Consider the following 14,099-nt stretch of genomic DNA (forward strand, 5'->3'; position numbering starts at 1 on the left):
GACCACTAATAACACAAATATTTGAGAATTAAATTTTAGACCTTCCCCTAAACTACCATTCCACTCAGCGTGAATAAGATTATTTATAGCCTAGATTGTAGCGACTTATTTTCCGACTTTGCACACCGATTTTCATTAAGATAGGACCACTAATAACATAAATATTTGAGAATTAAATTTTAGGCCTTCCCTAAACTACCATTCCATTTGTGACTTCCCCTCTTTGAGAACAATCATTGAACGAGAAATGCAACCATGCAAGCTAAGGGCGCCAATCTTTAAGTTGATGACTTAAAGATAAAAATATTTAATCAAGCTTGGACGGACTCTTATCACAGGGGTGGGGTGATAGTGCACTAATCATTAAGCAGGAGAATTAGAAATCAAAAGGCTAATTAAGGCAGATTGATTAAAGTGAACTAGAAAAATACTATTTATTATATTGAATATAAATGACGACGGTTTAACGAGAACTGAATTTAAAATAGGAAATGAATTTAACAAAAAGTTGAATGACTCTACTTCGCGAAAACTTGCAATATTTTAAACTCGCTTGCTCACCATGTAGTCTTGTTCTGCTGGTCCTTGGAAAGCTTCCATCCTTGTTGCTGGAACATCACCGGTCGTCTTTGAGATATCTTCATCTGCAGCTAAGTACCATTCCTGCCTTGCTAAGTGCACCGACCACTAATTGGAAGATGGCTTCGACACTAACACTCCCTATTATGCTCTATCCCATATATTGGAGATGAGCCCTAAGTCATAGTTAGAAAAACCTCCTTGGGTTATGTGGAGAGGATACTCAATTAATAATCCTTCCAACTTTACTGAAAATGTGCCCTGAAGTTTCATTTCTATCTAGTTTAATACTACCTATTGTCTTAGACTGGTACAAACCGGTCTAGTAGCCGAGCTGTACGTACTTCCTGATGAGAGTGGCTATACACCCCTCATTCAGAAATTCCTAAGTACCACGTCGTGGTAACGAAGTAATTAATGTAGAAGTGACAAACTATCACACTAGTCCACTATGGTACAACAACCATAAGACAAGTTCTCAGACCTACAGCGAAATACAAGATCGAAGAATCAAGAAGATTAATAATAACGAATGCAGAATGATGCCAAGAGCTCCAACACGCCCTTTTATAACCTTCTCTGGCTCTAATTACAGGTCGCTACACGTGGTCCAATCAGTTGACACGTCTCTCCCCACTCCAGATATTAGAGTTGATGGGTCCCAACCAAGATATCAACTGTTCTTCTATTAGCCCTTTCACTCAGTATCCATGGCAACATGACGCTCCTTTGAAAATATAGGCGGTGATCAGTTTGAATTATTCTGGTCGAAATACGGTAGCTGTCGTTACAACGCTTGAACACGTGCTCGCTTTTCCCAGAATTTGATGTTTAAATTTGTCCTTCCTTCTTCCTCGGTGATGTGGCAAGATAGAGGAAATCTACTGCAAGTTAAATTTAAACGAATGTCGCAAGAATCTAAGTGAATATTAGGATATTCAGCCCTCGTTTACAAGTCGTAGTTACAAAGTAATGAAATGATAGTGAGCAAATGATTAAACATGAATTATAATAAAATTACATACCAAGATAAATATCATGACGTTAAATTCCTGAATTAATTACACATAATAAAATTAACATAATTACACTGTGACGTCTGGAACGTTACACATTCAGCGTGAATAAGATTATTTATGGCCAAGATTGTAGCGGCTTATTCCCGGACACTACATACCAATTTTCATTAAATTCTCATGAGTCGTTTTCTCGTGATGCGTGTACATACATACATGCATGCATGCATACATACATACATACATACATACAGACAGACAGAAATTACGGAAAATTAAAAAGTGCATTTCCTTGCTGCTATGAACATGACCGATATAGAAATACCATCCTTTTTAAATTCTGAGCATTGTACAGACAAAACTCTTATTTTATATATATAGATGATGATGATGATGATGATGATGATGATGATGATGATGATGATAATAATAATAATAATAATAATAATAATAATAATAATCGAAACGGACTTTCAACGTATTAGGTCGTGTTACGTACATGTACGTGTTGAAGAGATGTTAAGTACAGAACAAAAATGGCCAGCCGGACACCAGTGGGATAATAATAATAATAACAACCATATGGGCCTCAGCTACTGTGTGCAGGCATTTTGATTTGATGCCAACTATGCTGCCTGCGCATCAATTCTGTTTCGTTTTACAGTACCAGAGATCTGTAGTGGAGTTGACAGTTAAGAGCTACACTGTACACGTTGTCCATCCACCTCTCTAGTGGTTTACCACAGGATCGACGAGTTGGAACACCGGCTTCGCCACAGAATGATGTGACCATTCCACTAGAATCAGGTTTCTCTTGCTTTCTCCACCATCAGAGCTACTTCAAATCCTTGATATACGCTATCATAGCGACCACTGCAGCTATTTCATCTCCATTGCGTCCCTCTTTCCTTGTCGAAGGTCTGTGCTCTATCTGGTAGAGAGGTACTGAACAAACCACTTCTTGTCAAAATGCCACGTGCCGGATGAAACTGTTCGAGATACGAAGTATTTGAACTCTGTGGTGTTCTTCAAATCCTCATCATCAATCCTGATTGTGCCACTGGTTTGAGGACCATTTTCCAGAATATTTTCTTTATAATTTTTGAACAGAATTTCCATACAAGTATACATTTCTTCTTCTTCCTATCGTTTTCCCGCTGTTCTAATCATGACTCGCCATTTTGCATGGTCTTGGGCATCGTGTGATCTTTAAGTCCAGAGTCTTCATTTCCGCATTCACTGTGTCATGCCAGTGCTGCTTTGGACGTTTGCGTGGTTGTTACCCATTAATTTCAAAGGCGTGGGTGAAATTGGTAACTGTTCCAGATGAAGCACGCAGGACGTGACCATACTATTGGAGACGTTTTTCCCGTGCCTTCTAAGTGATTGGTACAACGCCCATTTGCTGGTGGATGGTGGTGTTTTTGACATGATGCAGGAGTGTGATGCCCATCAACCAAAGAAGCATACGCGTTTCCATGGTGTGTAATTGGCGCTCTGTAGCTTTGTCAGCTGGTCGACATTCAACTGCGTATAAAGCAACAGGACGTACTATCATGTGGTATATTTTGGGCTTCAGATGTACTGGCATCCTTCTGTTGCAGAGTACGCCTGTGACTTCCCCCCATTTCATCCATGCTGCCTTTATCCTACTTTGCACTTCATCACGTATCCTACCATCAGTCTGTAGGCAAGATCCTAGATACCTGTACGGTCTTCGTTAAGGTCTCTCCAAAGACTTAATAACAATAAAAAATCTTCCACCTTTTTTATACTTATATTTGCATTTTAGCAAATCAATTAATCATACACAGTACATGTTTCGTTCCTTTTTAGAACATCATCAGCTGTTTTACATTGCTTAGGTGATTCACTAAGTATTTATCTTTTTAAGAACATTCTAAACAGGTACCTTGTTTTTCTTAAATACAACGTAAATTTAAAATAAATTAAAAACAATGTGGATGGTTTAATGGGTAGTGAAATGAGAGAGAAATGGATCTACTTATAGTTAGCCTATTTTTTATGTTCATTCTTCAGCCCTAAGGCTGGTTGGATCCTCAACAGCTCTGCCATCAGCTGTCATAGATGGCCTAGGCATCACTTAAGAGGCGTACTAGGGAAATGAGGAGTGAGGTAGTTTCCCGTTGCTTTCCTCACTGAGCAAGACATTGCTATTACATATCAGTCTGCCAAGCCCACTGAAATGCATCCACCAACTGACCCTATGAGCAACATTTTCACACCATTCATAGCAGGGACTGGCTGCACAAGGAATGGCATTACTAGCATCGCTCATACCTCAGTCACTTTCATATTGTCTCAGCCAAGGATAAGGCAGAGACAGATCAATGAAAGTAACAAAATTGCTCTAGCCCATACCAGAAGACATAGTGCACTGTAAACACTAGGTCCTGCCAGCAAAGGCAATAGCCTATTTTTTAAAAAAAATATTTCTATTCATTTGAACAGATGTTGTAAAAAATGTTTCCAGCATTTTTATCACTAAAATATTCCACTTATCTTCTAATAAAAAGTTTTTTTTTAATATAACTTTCCTTTGTCACTGTTCTGAATATTGCTAGGTATTCACTTCATTTATTCCCTCCAAGGTGGCTGCTATTTGTTTTAAATTTACAAAATGTGTCTTGAATTTGGTTAGTTCAGGAACCTGGAAGCTGATTGCTGTTTTGCTATTAACAAAGGAGCCTCCCCATAAGCTTGTTGTTGTTAAAATCCACTCCTACTGTGACCTTGGAGGAGCTACGGCTGAAGTAGCCTTCCGTCTTGTGTAGTAATGTGTAGCAATTTGGAACACACACATCACTACACAAGACGGAAGTTTACTTCAGCTGTAGCTCCTCCAAGGTCACAGTAGGAGTGGATTTTAACAACAAGATTATGGGGAGACTCCTTTGTTAATAGCAAAACAGCAATCAGCTTCCAGGTTCCTGAACTAACCAAATTCAAGACACATTTTGTAAATTTAAAACAATTAGCAGCCACCTTGGAGGGAGTAAATGAAGTGTATACCTAGCAATATTCAGAATAGTGATAAAGGAAAGTTATATTTTTTCAAAAACTTCATATTGGACGACAAGCGGAATATTTTAGAGATAAAAGTGCTGGAAACATTTTTTTACAATATCTGTTCAAATGAATAGAAATATTTTTTTAAATAGGCTAACTATAAGTACATCCATTTCCCTCTCTTTTCACTACCCATTAAACCATCCACATTGTTTTTAATTTATTTTAATTTATTTTAAATTTACGTTGTATTTAAGAAAAACAAGGTACCTGTTTAGAATGTTCTTAAAAAGATAAAAACTTAGTGAATCACCTAAGCAATGTAAAACAGCTGAAGATGTTCTAAAACGGAACGAAACATGTACTGTGTATGATTAACTGATTTGCTAAAATGCAAATATAAGTATCAAAAATGTGGAAATTTTTTTATTGTTATTAAGTCTTTGTAAATAGGATTTGATACGGAAAGAAGCTGATTTCTTGCAAAGGTCTCTCCAAACCAAAGCCCATGGCACTACAGCCCTTGAAGGGCCTTGGCCTACCAAGCGACCGCTGCTCAGCCCGAAGGCCTGCAGGTCTCGCCATCAACTTACTGCGCCGTTGCTTGGGATGGTTTCCAGATATTCAGTCTTCCTTTTGGTCAGTCTAAGACCATACTGTGGGAGACGGCTGTTCCAACCTTCAACTTGATGCTACTATCTACTTCTGGTGGTAGCAGCAAGTGCATTATTATCTGCGTATAGGAGAGTCCAAGGGATACAATATTCACTGTTCAAAGTAAATCAACTTCTTTCTACATTTCAGTTATATACAACATTCTCAAGTTTATGTTAAAGGAAAACTAAGCATTTACTATTCCCATTAAAAATCTTTAACCCCATGGCGTAGGGGTAACATGTTTGCCTTTTAACTGGAGGTTCTAGGTTCTCGCAGCCTGAAATGGAGTTCACTCAGCCTCGTGAGACCAACTGAGGAGCTATCCAATACCAAAAGCAGCGGATCCTGTCTAGCAATATGGCTGACCATGTGGCACCCCAGTATTTGCAGGCATCAATAGCTTAAGGCCCTAATGGGATGACATGCCCCAGGCTTTTTATTAAATCAAATATGTTTGGAATTAGTTTTCACAGTCTCGAATAATAAAATGTTTGCAAATATAATGATTTCCTGCAGTTGCTTAACTCATATAGTACGAAGGCGGATCAAATATAAACGGGAATTTGAATGTACCACTGCTGTTAGCAATAATTCTGAGGTAGGGCTTTGCCAGAATGTTGGTGGGGTTGTCTGGAGAAGGGGTTTGCACGCGCGAACGACAGTGGAGAGCTGAGCTGCTTCAGTACGGCACAAGTGAGCAAGAGGTGCACGTGTCTGTTGCGCAACGCATCATTATCAAATTTTCCCAAAGGAGGGCACCAAACCTTCTGAAATTTTGAGACGATTCCACGCACAGTTTGGAGAAGAAACACTTTTGCAGACTCGAGTGTATGAGTGGGATAAAAAATTTGTGGCAGGAACAGAAGCTGTGGAAAATGAACCTCACGAAAGGAGACAGCAGACAAGCATCACTGCAGACAATATTAGTGCCATTCGTGACATTATTGGTGATGATTGGTGAATAAAAATTTTGCAAAATATTTTAGCCGTAGGAATAATTTACGGAAGTGTTCAAACCAACATCCATGATGAACTCCATTTCAGAAAATTGTCTGACAGATAGGTTCCTCGTCTCCTCAACCAGGAACAAAAAACTTTATGTCGGAAGTTTGTCAGAGATTCATGCGTAGCTATGAGGATGAAGGGGAGGATTTCTTGTGTTGTATTGTGATGCGTGATGAAACTTGGATGGATCATTACACCCCACAGTCGAAGCAAGCAAGAACGGAGTGGCGGCGAAGAGACGAAGCACAGGCCGGTCAAAGCCAAAACACGCCCATCTGCTGGAAAGGTGCTTGCAACCATTTTCTGGGACTCCGCGGGCATTTTGCTGGTGAGTTTTCTTCACAAACAAAGGACAATTAAAGCAGCCTATTACTGTCGCATTTTGAATGAAGCAAAAGCTACGCATCGCAACAAGCAATGCCAGAAACCCATCTGAAACGTCATTCTTTTCCATGACAATGCAAGGCCACATACTGCCGCGTCAACACGGGAAAATCAGGAGGAAATTCACCGGTCACCTCTGGAACACCCAGACTTATTGCCCTGCGACTACCATTTCTTTGGACTACTCAAACAAGACCTAGGAGGAGAACAGTTCGATGATGATACATGTGTAGAAGAGTTTGTGTGCAACTAGCCCCATACACGTCCCTCTTCTTTCTATCAGGACGGCATCAAAAACTTACCAATCCGATAGAGAAAACTGTATCGAAGGCAGGACACTATGTAGAAAACTGATCTCTATATGTCCATTTTTGTTGGTTGATGCAATAAATTTCAAAAAATAACTTCCGTTTATATTTGATCCGTTCTTGTATAAACTAAAAAGACTATCACGTCTGGATTCATCAGTACTTTCTATAAAGGTATAAATTATTACACAACTACTACTGCTATTCCAATATATTCTGCTGACTTCATATTTTGTTATTATTTCAGTACGTTTAATGGCTGACTACATTTTTAGTTATCACTTTCCATTGCCCTATTACTGCAATAATGAGAGGTAATAATGTACCTTGTCGTGCAGAGCAAGGACGATGCTGGGGAAGCTGGCAAACTGGAAGAGCACGAAATAGATGAGCTGACTGGAGAGGTGGAGCCACAACCAGTGGCTGTTGGTCACGTCGTCGGTCTCGAGTTCGGTCTCCGAGCGCTCCATGGCGATGATCACTAGCTCCACCAACTGCTCCTCCAGGGCAACACAGCGTTGCTTATGCTGCAACAGAGCACAGTACTATACTTGAATGTGCGTGGACAAGTTCGCTGCGACAGGTGCATCTGTTAGATTCTTAACATTTCAAGGAATTGGTTAGGGAAGGCAACAGGACCTGAACTGGAACATGATGGAGGCTGTATCTGACAATGGGAAAAGATGAGACAGTATGTTTCCCTGTTTTACGGCTACGATGAAACAAAGGAACGGAGTTCAGTGCAACTAGACGCCACACAGATGAACAAGTCAAGAGAAAATAATCCTGCCGGGCTGAGTAGCTAAGACGGTAGAGCGCCATTCAGTATCTTTTCATTCTTGATTTGATCTACCCATTTTACCTTCAGCATTCTTCTGTAACACCACATTTCAAAAGCTTCTATTCTCTTTCCTTCTGAGCTAGTTATCATCCATGTTTCACATCCACACACTGCCATGACCAAGACCGAGGATGAGATAGAATGACAGGACAGCCAAGACTTGTTCAGGTGGTTTTTGAGGGAAGTGTAGGCAATAAGTATGGCAGGGGTAGACCAAGCTGTGAATATGACAAGCAGATTAGAGCAGAAAGGCAAGGGATACCGTGGCTGTTATTCTATGACTCCCACCCACAGAGGGTCTGGCCTTCTGACCCCAACTTGGCAAGTTCAATCCTGGCCCAGTCCAGTGGTATTTGAAGGTGCTCAAATATGCCAGCCTCGTGTCGGTAGATTTGACTGGCACATAAAAGAACTCCTGCAGGACTAACTTTTGGCGTCTTCAAAAACTGTAAAAGTAGTTAGTGGGACGTAAAGCCAATAACATCATTATTATTATTATTATTATTATTATTATTATTATTGTTACGGAGTTATTCGTGGAAGTCAGAGGTGAAAGAAGGTGCGGGCTGGAATGGGTCTAACTACAAGTTCGAAAGATGAATTAAAATTTCAACAAGGTTATATTTTCAAAACTTAACAATGGTGACATAGAATTTTGAGCGTACAACAAATAACAAGTTAAATCAGCTACACAACCAAGAGAAAAATTTAAACAGTTTCCACTAGGGGGAAATAACAAGGAAAATCAGGTACAAAGTTGCTTTACAAGAAAGCACCTGTTAAGTGGTCTTTACAAATTCTGGGCTACGGGCCCAAATTCATCAATCCTTGAGCTCTCAGCTCACAATCACAAAACAGCAAAGGGCAGAAAACCCTTATGCATGGAGCATTGGCTCCCAACCTTACATTTCAAGCCTCTCTAAGGCACTTTTATCACAATACCATAAAGAGCTGACCCGCTCTCGATAGTTCAAGCCTATCAGAAGGCCATAAACAAACTTTACACTTGACTGCCCTTAAGGCATACTTATAATTAAACAGGGGTATCTCGTACCCAATCAACTGGGCCTTAGTGTGCAAAAACCAGGTTAATTTAAATGGCCCAAAACAAAAGGATGGAGGCGTGAACTTGCACTCCTAAATCTACATTTTAAAACCTAAGTGGCTCTAGGCCGATACACAGGGGCTAATCCCAAGCTAGGGAGGTGACTCGTATGAAAAAAACTTTAATACATTAAGGAAGAGAAGAACTGTTATGAAAACGTAGTCACCTCAATATCAAAATGAATGGGAGCTCGAGAGGGTGAAGCACTCTCTATCCCCGCATTAAAGTTCAAGAAAACTGAAGTTTACCAGGAAAAGGGTTTACATGTTTAATAGGTTACATATTAAAGGTTTCAAACCCTCCCCGAGAGTTAGACTGCTGAGCTAGCAAGAAATAAAGATGTTAAGAGGCCATTACCTTGTAGAAGAACTGCTGTCTGAAGAACGAGGCGCTTCCCGCCCCCTGCTACATATTCACACACTGAGTTAGATGTTATACTAGTGGCCCGGAGACAAGAAAATCAGCAGTTTTTATACCCTCGTGGAAAATTCGAGACCTTTCAAGAATGAGTAGACACACACCCTCAACTTCATTGGATAGCTTAGAGCTACATATCCATATCGAAGAAGACATACATGATTGGCCTGAGACTTAATTAAAGAAATTCGGGATTGGCTAAGTTCAAACCTTGTGGAAGGAAGGATTAATATTGCCAACCCAAAAATAAAAGAACAAAATTGAGTAAAGACAACAACTTTTGAATACAAAATTTCTTCAAGAAGGTTCATTCCTTTGCACCAGAATGCATGATCATAGTTTTTTTGTAGAGACATCTGGTAGAGAACGTCCACACTTCTTGATCAATGTCAAACAAAAGCAAATCAAAAACATACAGTGACATCTTCTGATAACCAGTAGAGTTAGTTCGGTGGTTAAAGTTCCGGGTTTCTCCAGTAGAGAAGTTTCAATTGGCGCAAGATTTGAACTTGCGTCGTAGAGGTGTACCACCCGGTACAATTATTATTACTATCATGTCTCCAAGATCAAGATGATTCATTTCATACCTTCCCTCCTCATGTTTTTAATTCAGCAAGTCCAAAGGAGACATTAACCCCATGTATTAAATACAGTAAACCTTCAATATTTTGGGCTACACTAATTCGGAATTATCAATAATTAAGACTGATTTTCATCGCATAGTAAAACACTGCAATACTCTACTGGCTTCAAGTTGCAAGAACAACAGTGCAGAAAAGAGTCTCAACCAAAAATAAGTATCTTCTTTAAACCATTATCAACAGATGTTGAGGAATATAACATTGTCAACTTGTTTGACAGCTGTGGACTGTTACAATGTCAGCAGCAAATAACTGGTTAATGTGTTGCTGTTTGAGTCATCAGTCCAAAGACAGGTTTGATGCAGTTCTCCATGCCATAGGATAGATCCTGTGCTTCACTCTTAATTTCTATATAACTACTAGTTCCTACATCTGCTCTAATCTACTTGTCATATTCATAGCTCGGTCTATCCCTGCCATGCTTATTGCCTGTACTTCCCTCAAAAAACAACTGAACAAGGCTGTCCTGTCATTCAATCGCATCCTCTGCCTGGGTCATGACAGTGTGTGGAAGTGAAACATGGATGATACTAGCTGGGAAAGAAAGAGAATAGAAGCTTTTGAAATGTGGTGTTACAGAAGAATGCTGAAGGCAAGATGGGTAGATCAAATTATGAATGAAGAGATACTGAATGGAACTGGTGAGAAGAGGTCAGGTCAATTTGGCTGAATTTGATGAGAAAAGAGATAGAATAATAGGGCACATCTTAACCTTTTAAGTGTTGAGTTACCAGATGACTGACTGGTATGTCAGTGCTGAGTTTTATCATTCATACGTAAAAAAAATTTTAGAAGCCTCAATTTTTAACTTATCAGCTTAATGTAGCAATTGAGGCTCTCACAGCTAGCGTTACAAATCACGTAAGCGTTTTCCGGGCTTATAGGCCGTGGTCCAGGAGCGAGTGAATGTCCTGATGTTTCACCGAATACTGCGTTCGGCATTGTCAAGGGTTCCAACTGACTTCGATAGCAGCGAAGCTCTCAGTGGAATGAAGTGCTTTTGTAATTGCACCTATTTACATAGTGCAGGATACGGTACACTGCTCGCCTATTGGCCGCCATGGTAGGGGGCGGTCGCTGATTGGCTGTTCTTCGGCCAATGCTTGAAGGGTTAGGGAGCTCGGTGTACACTGACCTGCCTTGGCGGAGACAGGCAGCTGATCACCCGTTGCTTTCTTCTGGCCTGCCACGGCTATCGTGTCCTTCAGCATTTAGAGCTTTCAAGACTGGAAACTAGGCTTTGTTTACCCGTTCAGATTCCTCCTTACGGTTGAAGCTGTTGGAGTGCTTTAGGATTTCAATGGCTTCCCTCTGTAGCCGGGCGTGATAAGACACAGTAGTTGACAGTACTTCGGTGTTGCTGTACTGTATGTCATGGCCTGCTAGCAGCGAGTGTTCAGCAACTGATGATCTATCTGTCTGTCCCAGCCGGCTATGTCTGTTATGCTCCTTCAGTCATGTGGCGATGCTGCGTTTGGTAGTGCCTATGTATACCTGAATCAGATCAAAGATTAGATGTATGGCTTTTCAGGTGTTTGCTCTATTAACCAGCGTTTCGTCTTATGTCTGACACTAGACTCATCAGAGTGGGATGTGTCAGACCCTACCCACTGACGCTGGAGTGTATGCAGGTGAACTTATCAGAAGCCCATTATAATGGCACAGTCTGATAACTGCATACGGGAGATAAAACTCCACAATGGAATTAATGCCCGCGTAACAATTCTGAATGGAAATTCCAAGTTCCCATAGAGGGAATTAGATATTTTTCCACCAACAGAGCATATCAAAAATCAGATCAAAAATTAGATGTATGGCTTTTCAGGCGTTTGCTCTATTAACCAGCGTTTCATCTTAGGTCTGACACTAGACTCATATGCTGCACGGGATCTTGTAGACACCTGCTGTGGAGAGAGGATGGCGCTTGTCTTTGGCAGACCTAAGCAGTTCCTGGATTTTCTTCGTCGGCCTGTATATGGTTTTAACCCCATGGGATTCCAGTAGCCTCCCTATTCTGTCAGTTACTTTCTCAATATAGGGCAGAAAGGCTTTAGCTGCTGGCCGCTCCTCTTCTTTCTTCTTGGTTGTTGGACCACCTCAACAGGGCCCTACTCACTAACGGGTACAGCCCTAAAGATATTCAGCAAGCACTCCATCCCAGACGTCCAACAACCAAGAAAAAAGAAGAGGAGCGGCCGGCAGCTAAAGCCTTTCTGCCGTATATCGAGAAAGTAACTGACAGAATAGGGAGGCTACTGGAGTCCCATGAGGTTAAAACCATATACAGGCCGACGAAGAAAATCCAGGAACTGCTTAGGTCTGTCAAAGACAAGCACCATCCTCTCTCCACAGCAGGTGTCTACAAGATCCCATGCAGCTGCGGCCAGGTATACGTAGGCACTACCAAACGCTGCATCGCCACACGACTGAAGGAGCATAACAGACATAGATGGTTGGGACAGACAGATAGATCATCAATCCCTGAACACTCGCTGCTAGCAGGTCATGACATACAGTACAGCAACACTGAAGTACTGTCAACTACTGTCTTATCACGCCCGGCTACAGAGAGAAGCCATTGAAATCCTAAAGCACATCAACAGCTTCAACCGTAAGGAGGAATCTGAACGGGTAAACAAACCCTGGTTTCCAGTCTTGAAAGCTCTAAATCCTGAAGAACACGATAGCCGTGGCAGGCCAGAAGAAAGCAACGGGTGATCAGCTGCCTGTCACCGCCAAGGCAGGTCAATGTACACCAGGCTCCCTAATGCTTCAACCATTGGCCGAAGAACAGCCAATCAGCGACCGCTCCCCACCATGGTGGCCAATAGGCGAGCAGCGTACCGTATCCTGCACTACATAAATAGGTGGAATTACAACAGCACTTCATTCCACTGAGAGCTTCGCTGCTATCGAAGTCAGTCGGAACACTTGACAATGCCGAACGCAGTCTTCGGTAAAACGTTGGGACATTCACTCGCTCCTGGACCACGGCCTACAAGCCCGGAAAACGCTGACATGATCAGCTTAATATGTTTATAAATGACAGTTATTTATAAATCTAAATGCAAATGGAAAATCCTACAATTTTTCTGCACACGCATACATCATCTTTATACAAAGTAAAGAGCCCAAAACAAAATTATTTCCTAAAATCTGTATTTGTTTCATCAACAACCAGCTGCACCAACTCCACTGGCATAATAGTTTTTAACCATCCAGCAGGTGCGTGGGCAGCAATTTGGCCGCCTTTTGGAGAAAATCACGAGATTGTGCCCTTCATGGACAACTAGCCAGGCGGGACCGCCGGCTATTCTTTAATTACTCATCTTGACACAAGACAGCGCTTTCGTATTTTATCCAGTCGGCGCCGATCTGCCGCTGTTAAGTTGCTAAGTGGTGCGTGCCATTGTCATTCGAGTCAGGCGGCCAGTCTGCTGCCACGCGCCCGATTGTTTTGTATTCTCTTATATACGAATAAAACATGTAAGTAAATATATTTTGCTCGTGTGTGCATGTACATGTGTGTGTGTGTGTGTGTGTGTGCGCGAGAGAGAGAGGGGGTGGGGGGGAACGTTTTCTCTTGTACATAAATGTTCAAACATATTTATATTTTGAAGTTTTCTTAGTTTTCTGTGGGATTCCCTCCTTTCTCCTATTGTTTTTCTTCAATAATATTGACATAATTGTGTCTTGTTACGCGTTTCAGGGCAGGATACAATGATCCTGATTCTATTCTCCGAATTCTTGATGAATTGGAAGAAGAAGAAACGAATGAAGGCGAAGATGTTTGGGACGATCCTCATGATATTGACTTTGAACCTGAAGTTATCAAAATGGACGGTCACAGCAGTGACTCTGAAGTTGAGATGGACAGGGCTGGTGATGTAAGCGGTGACGACCATGATGACAGCACCCTACGTTTCTTCATTGGGAAAGATGGTGAGACATTATGGGCAAATAATCCCATGGGAAGGAGACAAAAACAAAGGCGAAGAACTTGATAGAAACTTTCCTGGTCCTAAAGGACAAGCTCGCCAGTGTAAAACTGAACTAGAATGCTTTCTCACCATAATAAATTCAAATATGTTCGATGAAATTGTTCGACACACAAAT

At 41.2% G+C, this 14,099-nt stretch overlaps 1 protein-coding gene across 5 annotated transcripts in view; it reads right to left on the bottom strand.

Moving 5' to 3' along the window:
- The window catches only part of MED23 (mediator complex subunit 23), a 507,528-nt gene that overhangs the window by 337,684 nt on the left and 155,745 nt on the right, over positions 1-14,099 (bottom strand). For 4 of the 5 annotated variants that reach the window (XR_010858539.2, XM_067136121.2, XM_067136119.2 and 1 more), the window contains exon 6: positions 7,306-7,524. Coding sequence is in view for 4 of the 5 variants with exons in the window: in XM_067136121.2 (XP_066992222.1) it covers positions 7,306-7,524 (219 nt within the window). In the remaining variant the exon portion in view is untranslated. The remainder of the gene's footprint in view (positions 1-7,305; positions 7,525-14,099) is intronic. The other variant, XM_067136122.2, reaches the window with a different exon arrangement.

Source organism: Anabrus simplex, chromosome 1 (genome assembly GCF_040414725.1).
Source record: "Anabrus simplex isolate iqAnaSimp1 chromosome 1, ASM4041472v1, whole genome shotgun sequence".
NCBI lineage: Eukaryota > Metazoa > Arthropoda > Insecta > Orthoptera > Tettigoniidae > Anabrus > Anabrus simplex.